Raw genomic sequence first — 9,030 nt, 5'->3', positions numbered from 1 at the left:
CAGGTCCTCCCACAAGTAACATTAGATCAGAACTTTTGGATCTCTGCCAGATCCTGAACAATTCTCAAGCTGTCAATGGCCTTTTCCAAACCTCATTAACTAAACTGTTGCCTATTCCAAAGCATTTTTTAAGAAAAGCTCTGAATGTGTTTTTGACAGAGGGAAAAGAACTGGCTATCAGCAGCTTATGAATTTATACCACAATTTAATGCATTTAAAAGCAAATTTAAAAGGCATGAAGGAATTACACAAAATTTCCCTCAGACTAAGGACCTGTACATCTCATACATGTCCAAAAAAAAGATGGAGGTGGATTTTCACTCCCGTGTGATGGAAGAAGTAGTTAAGATCGTTCAGATGTCAACTGTCCCAATGTCTGATCAACTGTTCAAATGTGCCTGTAATAAAGCCATTGCCCAAAGCCAGGGCGATACTTCTTGAAAGATGCAGATCAGTGCAGGATATTGTTAGGCTCCCAACTGCAATTCTAATTCCACCCTGAGCTGTGAATTTCCCCATCAGCTGAAGGCTTACAAAGAACAAAGAAAATTACAGCACAGGAACAGGCCCTTCAGCTCTCCATGCCTGCACTGACCATATTGGCCAACTGAACTAAACCCCCTACTCTTCCAGGGACCATATCCCTCCATTTCCATCCTATTCATGTATTTGTCAAGACGCCCCTTAAGAGCCACTATTGTATCTGCTTCCATTACCTCCCCCGCCAGCGAGTTCCAGGCATCCACCAGCCTCTGTGTAAAAAACTTGCCTCGTACATCTCCTTTAAACCTTTCCCCCCCACACCTTAAACCTATGCCCCCTAGTAATTGACTCTTCCACCCTGGGAGAAAGCTTCTGACTATCCACTTTGTCCATGCCCCTCATAATCTTGTAGACTTCTATCAGGTCGCCCCTCAATCTCCATCATTCCAGTGAGAACAAACCAAGTTTCTTCAACCTCTCCTCATAGCTAATGCCCTACATACCAGGCAACAGCTTGGTAAATCTTTTCTGTACCCTCTCCAAAGCCTCCACATCCTTCTAATAGTGTGGCAACCTGAAATGAACACTATATTTCAAGTGCGGCCTAACTAAGGTTCTATAAAGCTGCATCATAACTTTCTAATTTTTAAACTCAATGCCCCGGCCAATGAAGGCAAGCATGCCATATGACTTCTTGACTATCTTCTCCACCAGCATTGCCACTTTCAGTGACCTGTGTACCTGTACATCCAGATCCCTCTGCCTATCAATACTATTAAAGGGTTCTGCCATTTAATGTAAATACTTGTCGAGGGCCAGTCAAGTGAAGTATTTCATTTGCCTTTTGCGTGGACATGGAGGAGCGCAGGAGAGGTCCTTTTATCCTCACAAAAGTAAGTAGGTTTAGACCTTCTCTATCACTGGCAACATCCCCTGTGGGCAGCCCAGGGCTACTGACTTTTTCAGCAGGCCAATAATCACTTCACAGCACCTTCTTGGGCTATTCCAGATGGGATACTGGCTGGTGCTATGGGCTTGTTGTGACACCAATCTGTCACAGACAGTTGGAAAATGAACCCGGCAGCACTACTTAACCACTAGAAACCTGAAAATAAATGCTTTACCTCAGGTTAAATGAAACTCTAAGCAGACACCAGAAAGGGTTCAGAATAGAAGTGTTGTAAAACAAAGAAGGGAAGAGAGTTAATTCAAGAATTAAATGCAGTAAAAATATATTTTCCATTTAATGAAAGTTAACAACATCAGTCTATTGACTCTTTCATCAGCACTGCACAATAATGCACACATACAAGAACCAGCGATAGAACAGTACAAATATTAAATATGTTAACATCACAAAAAATAATTTACACACATAGATTTTAAGATTTACAATTGTGTTAGATATTAGTATCTCAAATGTCATTAAATTAACAGTGCAGTTTTTAATATAATTGAATGATTCACTAAAACATTCTTTGAATGGTCCAGTAACAAACTTGAGGTCCTACAAATGATGAGCATTCCCAGGTAAATTCTGAGTTTTGGGGAGGTGGCGGATGGAGGGGGATGGAGTTGATGTGAAGGCCAGGAAGGCTCGATTCCCACACATCACAATAGCGTCTTTTAAATATAAAATCATTTCTGTCTGTTTAAAGCCAGGCAGTGAACTCTGCTTGCGTTTGAAGGAGACCTGTTGATGTGAAGGACTGCGATCGTCGCCTGTACCCATGGTTCTCCACCTGTGTCTGCTTTAACAAATCTTTGTAGAGCTCGGATTTGAGGAACCTGGGGTAAGAGTCTTTCTCCATCAGCATGTGCACTTTTCTCTGTGCCAAGTCAAAACAAGACAAAGTGGGTTGTAAAATGTTCTTCTTAGTCACTTCTTTGGTATGAAAGTCAATGTTCACCTTTAAAATAAATGGATAGAGTGATTAATATGTGTGCAGCACTGAGATAAAAGATTAATCCAGTTATACTGTATGTGGGTGGCACAATAAAACATTTGTATTGCACCCAACATTCAAAAATACATTCAGCTTGAAGAAGCTACATGAATAATGGTTAGAATGTGCACTAATGTTTGCTTGTACTGCAGTTAAACATAATGTCCAGTCCTTGCATCATTTCCAGTCCAGTGTGCAAACCAATATTTCCGCTACAAAAATAACTCAATTAGCTAATGTCTGTTGTGGTCTTTAAAAAGATGAAGAGGAGGCAGGGTGGATGATTGTTTCAGTCATCCAAGGTTCTTGCTCTAAAACTAGCCAATGAAGCATGCAAAATAGTCTCAGAAGCAGGCTTGGCTTCTTCCTATAAATGACATTGTAAAAGGATTATTTTATCACCCTACTAACAGGATGCTGGATCTCCCAAGTTTCTGGTGATTCAGTTTCTTGGTTAATATTTTATCGCAATGCTACTATTTTGCACACTGGAGTGCACTCCATACATTGGAAAGCACTAATCCAGCTGACTATGTTTGTGATGATACTGTGCCTTTAAGAAATGTATGTGTGTCATGGTTCTTGTGAAGGATCTTTGTTTAGAAGTCAGTTCTATTTACCCAGTGCTTTTCTGTAACCTAATTGTTGGAGTGTTTATTTTGGGCTAATGCAGTTTAGTTATTTTAGCATTTTCCCCTGGGATTTTCAAAATGGGGTTTGATTAGGTTGATTGACAGAAAAATCATGTGACTGGGCAGGGCTGGGCTTAGAGAGAAACAAGCACCCAGTTGCTGTTTTGAATCTTTACAGAGCAGTAGCTCTTTCTGTTTCTCTCTCTCTGGAGATAGGAGTTTGGGACCTGCCAGAAAATAGATCTCCTTCTCTGACGTTCTGCTGTTTGAAGATAGATCTTTCTCAGGATGCTGTGTCTGGAAGACAGAAGTCTCTCTGTCCAGAGATGTTAAAAGGCTGGAAGACTAGCACCCCATTCTAACCATTATTCATGTAGCTTCTTCAAGCTGAATGTATTTTTACTAACGGATTCTCAAGAGGGGTTTACTTTTGTGGGGATATCGCTTAAATTGGATAAAGATAGCTAGCAGTTAAGAATTATACCTTGTCATGTTTAAGAATTTCAATTGGTAAAAGTTATGCTAGTTCCCTCTGTTGTATCTTGTGTTGTAAAGTTTGTTTTAATAAAAGCTTCCTCGTGGGTCACATCTGGAGCAAAACACCTTATGCTCGCACTAATGCCAAAAATTAAAATAAAGTTGGGGTCTAGGATAACTTTGTAATATACCTTAGAGTTTCTCATCTGGTTTCTAACAATTTAGAGTGTCTTGAGCATTCATGCAACCCACATGCTCAAGAGGCCATTCGGCCCATCGTTCTTTCTGAAAAAAGTCATCTCCGTATCCCCAGCTTTCACAATAACCCTGAAACATTTCCTTTTTTCAAATTATGTTCTAATTCTCTTTTGAATGTTCCTATTGAATTTGCTCCCACTACTCTTTTATCCATGCACTGCAGTGTACAATTCTGCATTAAAAACAAACAATTTTAGTTATTCTTTCATGGGTTGTGGGCATTGCTGGCTAGGCCAGAATTTGTAAACCAAATGAGCTTAAACTCAAGTATGTTAATAAACGTATTATTGTGTACACAATTTGCCCCTTACCTCTTTTGGAGCATCAGTTTCTATGAAATCCGAATAGATTTTCTTTGCTTTGGAAGCTAGTTTTGCAGGAGACTTGGTTTTCTTGTAGTCCTCACAGGCCATCCAGAATTCGATATTCTCCTCACTGTACTCTGATTGCAGGAAAGTGCGAAAGAGACCCAAACCAGCTAGGAGGAGAAGAGAACAAAGTATGACTGACTGTAAACACTGATTCAACATGCTTGAGTTAAGTTAGTTACTTGAGTTCAAAAACCAACTTGTTACTATAGTTTATCATAGAACCCCTACAGTGCAGAACGAGGCCATCCGGCCCATCAAGTCTGCATCGATTCTCCAAAACGGCATCCCACCCAGGCCCTTTCCTCTGCCCTATCCCTGTAACCCCATGCATTTATCATGGCCAATCCACTTAACCGGCATATCTTTCAACTTTGGATGGAAACCGGAGCACCCGGAGGAAAAAGGCAATTTCATAAAATAAGCTATTTTTCCAAGATTTTGAGCCTCAAATTTTAAAGATGCAAGAACAAAATCATCTGATATTTTGGAATCAGACCCACAATACAAACTTAACTGCGGGTCATTTGTATACAAAAATACAGTGAATATGGATTGTACAGTAGAACCAAGTAAACTGAATTGAAAATATTTTGCAAGATGTTAACTTTTTGTTTATTCATTCATGGGGCATGAGCGTCGCTGGCTGGTCAGCATTTATTACCCATCCTTAGTTATCCTTGAACTGAGTGTCTTGCTCGGCCATTTCCGAGGGCAGTTGAGAGTCAACCACATTGCTGTGGCTCTGGAGCACATGTAGGCCCGACCAGGTAAGGACACCAGTGAGCCAAATCGGTTTTTCTGATAATTGACAATGGTTTCATGATCATCAGTAGATTCTTAAATCCAGATATTTTTTATTGAATTCAAATTCCACCGTCAGCCGTTGTGGGATTCAAATCCGTGTCTTCAGAACATTAGCTGAGTTGGGTGGCACAGTGGTTACCACTGCTACCTCACAGCACCCCCAAGGACTCGGGTTCGATTCCTGGCTTGGGTCACTGCCTGTGTGGAGTTTGCACGTTCTCCCCATGTCTGCGTGGGTTTCTTCTGGGTGTTCCGGTTTCCTCCCGCAGTCCAAACATGTTCAGGTTAGGTGGATTGGTCATGCTAAATTGCCCCTTAGTGTCAGGAGGACTAGTTAGGGTAAATGCATGGGATTATGGAGAGAGGGCCTGGGTGGGATTGTGGTTGGTGCAGACTCGGTGGGCCAAATGGCCTCCTTCTGCACTGTAGGATTCTATAATTCTAAACAGTTTCTGGATAAAACCACTAGGCCGTTGTCTAATCTAACGATAATACCACTAGGCCATTGTCTAATCTAACGATAATACCACTAGGCCATTGTCTAATCTAACGATAATACCACTAGGCCATTGCTTCCCCATTGCGCCATTACATTCATTGGCAAAGATTTCAAGTCAGTCAGTCATTGGTTTGCTGTAAATCTATACTTTGTTTATTTACCCGGAGTTAATTGAGTGATACTTACATTTCTGTGCCAGGAGCTGGTCTAGAGATACGCCCCATTTTGATGGTTCTTCAAGGGGTGCACTAGGAGAGAAAAAAAAAGAACTTTTAAAAATCTCAATTGATTAAAAGAAAACTGACAGGAATGGTTAACAGGATGACCAAGTTGTCTGCTTTGCAGATATGAGAGATTATGCTCAGCATTGTAACTTCAGCAAGTTTGTGGATGCAAATGGAAAAAGTCTCGTTGAATTTTGCACGCTGCAGAAAAGAAAAAGATTCAGATCTGCAACCTAACTCGCCCACTACAGCCACAAAAGCTCAGTGTGTGCACCAGTACACAAAAGCAGTTGAAACTTTGGTGTTTACTTGCTGCAATAGAAACTGACCACTAATCTATTTTCCTGTTGTTTACAGCACGCATCTGCACCAATGATAGCTGTGACTGGTCCACTGATAAGATAAAGTCAAAGGCTCTTAATTCAGATTTGAGGTAACCAAGTATTTTAAAAGCCATAAGACAACCTCATCCCCTTCCTCCCCCACCTTTTTAATTCAGAAGCATTCTTTCACCCCAAAACATTTGATGTAGAAACAGACATGCTTAGGATCCCACACTGAGGCAATAGGAGCAAAATTTATTGCAATTTGCATCATTTCGTGGCTACATTTATTTGAATATCTTCTGTGGTCCTCAGACAAGAGAACAGATGTGACTTTTTAAGTCTGCTAGCATACAATGACAGGAAGAGGCTATTCAGAGTTCAAAAACAATCGCTGACCACAAATGCACAGCATTCACTTGCAAAGTAAGATTTTACAACTTATTTTACAGACCAGATCATTTTAAACACAGAGTTATCCTTGGTTTAGTAGAAATATTAATTATTTAATATGTGATTAATAGCAGCAGTTTGGAAAGCCAGTACTCTGGAAGAACTCACTTTGTTTTATCAGGTTTACTGGGGAACGGTATGAAGATTTCACGTGATTCCGCCTTCTGCAGGAGGAGGCTTAACCGATTCCGTTTCTCCTTATGCCTGAAAAATGCAAAGTATAAAATTGTATTAGAAAAGACATGACAGGCAATAGTCTGGAAACAGTGCCATGCATTATAACAGTGTGCACTCCCTCACCCTTTCCTCCAACCGAAACAGTACCACCTAAATTAATGTAACAAAATTTGTCAATATAGAATCCAGGATAATTGTAAGGAGGCAAGTGTAAGAAGTTTACAACCAATGGAGGTAGGTAACAACTTTAACCCTCCCTATCCATTGGTGCAAAACATTGTTGAACACTGCCTTATTTTCCTCTCCAGTGAATTCAATAGAGAACAACATGGGAAAGGGTGGGAGAGACAAGAGAACCAGCCTTCCAGCTGATCCCACAGGTCTCTAGCTTGGGTAAATTGGGGGGGTCAGCACAGTAGCACAGTGGTTAGCACTGCTGCTTCACAGCTTCAGGGACCTGGGTTCAATTCCCGGCTTGGGTCACTGTCTGTGTGGAGTTTGCACATTCTCCTCGTGTCTGCGTGGGTTTCCTCCAGGTGCTCCGGTTTCCTCCCACAGTCTAAAGATGAGCGGGTTAGGTTGATTGGCCAGGTTAAAAATTGTCCCTTAGAGTCCTGAGATGTGTAGGTTAGAGGGATTAGCGGGTAAAATGTGTAGGGATATGGGGGTAGGGCGTAGGTGGGATTGTGGTCGGTGCAGACTCGATGGGCCAGATGGCCTCTTTCTGCACTGTAGGGTTTCTATTCTATTCTAAAAGTTTCTCCCCCCCCCACCCCCCCCATTAGGCCAACTGGTACATGCTGTTGTTTCTGCTCCACAAGCCAGCTCCCTCATCTTACCCTTCCAGCATAACCTTCCATCACTTTCTTCCTCATGCACCTATTTAACTTCCCTTAATACATCTGAGCTGAACCACTCTTTGGGGCATGCAGCAAGTTCCACATTGGCTGAATCTGCATCCCTTACTGGATTTATTTGTGACTCTTTTACACTCATGGTCTCTAGTATTTGAATCTTGACCATAAAACAAAGTCACACCCGCAGAATATGAATACTCTTCATTCCTTCTACTCATCTAAACCAACAGTCTGCTAGCAGCAGCATAATTAACACCATCTCTAATGAGCAAAGTTTGAGATTTCATTTCTGACTGTACTTGGAAAGATAAAGCTTTTTTATAAAATAGCATAAAACAAATTTCAGTGTTGATTCCGGTCTTCATTTGCACAACAATGGAACATATGCAGAAAATTGTCAACTTATTACTAAAGACATGTTTCCCAGCTCACACACATTGTTAATATACTACTCTGTACTTTACATGTTGCTATTTATTTCAGTTGAAACTATACCAATCTTATGAGGAGTTCACATTAAAGCTACATTTTAAATACACGTCCTTGTACACAAATAAGCTTATTACAAAAAGAGAGAAGCCAATACTAATATTATCCCAGATCCAGGAATCTTACTTTCCTCTCCTTTGAAGTCAATGGAGAACGCATGCGACAGGATGGGGGAGACAATATAATCACAGAATATTAAAAAGGCCACATTCTTCCACCACCTTACCTGTGTTTATTCTCGCCTTTCCCCTCTTGGTTCTCCTGCTTGATGATCCTATAAGGCTCTTCTTTAGGAGCTGACAGGTTGAGCTGTGGGAACAGGAACAGCACAGTCTGCATGGTTACAGAATACAGGGCTGGAGCTTGCTGGTGTCAAACTACTTCTCCAGTGCACAGGTTGTAAGTACTCAGTCACCGCAGCTTCAGACAGGTTAAGAAGCTGGGAGTCTGGTGGCTTTGTCACAGCTTATTGGCTGCTCAGTGTGTTTGGACCCACCCAGTTCAATGACTTCAGCCAGAGGAGATTGGCTCCAGTGGTTTAGAGAAAACTTGCATTTAATAAGTGCTAACCTGCAACTTCTGACAAACCACAGAAAGCATTTAGATGCTTCGTGTCTGACGTCAGCAGTTAAAAATACGCATTAGATTAGTCTGAACACGAACTGCTTATCGGTAACAATCAACAGAAATAAACTAGTCGCGTATTGTGCAGTTGTGCAAACCGAGACTGTTGGTTTGATCACAGGTGGAGCGTATATGTATGACAGGAGCAGCATGCTTTTTGCAGAAAAAACGTTTGTCTGGGGTAATGTCTGTCCTCATCCACTTAATGAAAGCTGGGTTAGATATTTCATCAGCAAGATGAGACAGGAAGCAGACATGGGTGGAAGTTTCAGTTGTGGTTCCCTTAATGTCACACGATTCAGCCAAGACAACTGGTACAGCAGTGAGACTTCAAGTGTGTTCCTGTGACATTTAAAAATGAACATAATCCTTGGATAATTTATCCTTGCTAAAGGTGGATTGTTACATTCAAT

The 9,030-nt window shown here is 41.2% G+C and overlaps 1 protein-coding gene across 1 annotated transcript; it reads right to left on the bottom strand.

Annotated features, from left to right (window-relative positions):
* Positions 1-1,704: 1,704 nt before the first annotated feature.
* LOC144497894 (regulator of G-protein signaling 21-like) lies at positions 1,705-8,398 on the bottom strand. Its single transcript, XM_078219340.1, has 5 exons — positions 8,220-8,398; positions 6,579-6,674; positions 5,657-5,718; positions 4,108-4,274; positions 1,705-2,393 (listed from the first exon to the last, which is right to left on the bottom strand). The coding sequence occupies exons 1-5, from the start codon at positions 8,330-8,332 to the stop codon at positions 2,136-2,138; spliced, it is 696 nt and encodes a 231-aa protein (XP_078075466.1). The 5' UTR covers positions 8,333-8,398; the 3' UTR covers positions 1,705-2,135.
* Positions 8,399-9,030: the final 632 nt, after the last annotated feature.

Source organism: Mustelus asterias, chromosome 8 (assembly GCF_964213995.1).
Source record: "Mustelus asterias chromosome 8, sMusAst1.hap1.1, whole genome shotgun sequence".
NCBI classification, from domain to species: Eukaryota; Metazoa; Chordata; class Chondrichthyes; order Carcharhiniformes; family Triakidae; genus Mustelus; species Mustelus asterias.
Note: the sequence above shows the minus strand (reverse complement) of the source record. Positions and strands in the feature narration are given on the sequence as shown.

Excerpts from the sequence above, each read along its gene's own strand:
- LOC144497894 (XM_078219340.1), bottom strand. The coding sequence starts at position 8,332 with ATGCAGACTGTGCTGTTCCTGTTCCCACAGCTCAACCTGTCAGCTCCT. Across the intron at positions 6,675-8,219 it reads AAAGGCGAGAATAAACACAG|GCATAAGGAGAAACGGAATC; the intron begins GTAAGGTGGTGG and ends TGCATTTTTCAG. Across the intron at positions 5,719-6,578 it reads AGTAAACCTGATAAAACAAA|TGCACCCCTTGAAGAACCAT; the intron begins GTGAGTTCTTCC and ends TTTCTCTCCTAG.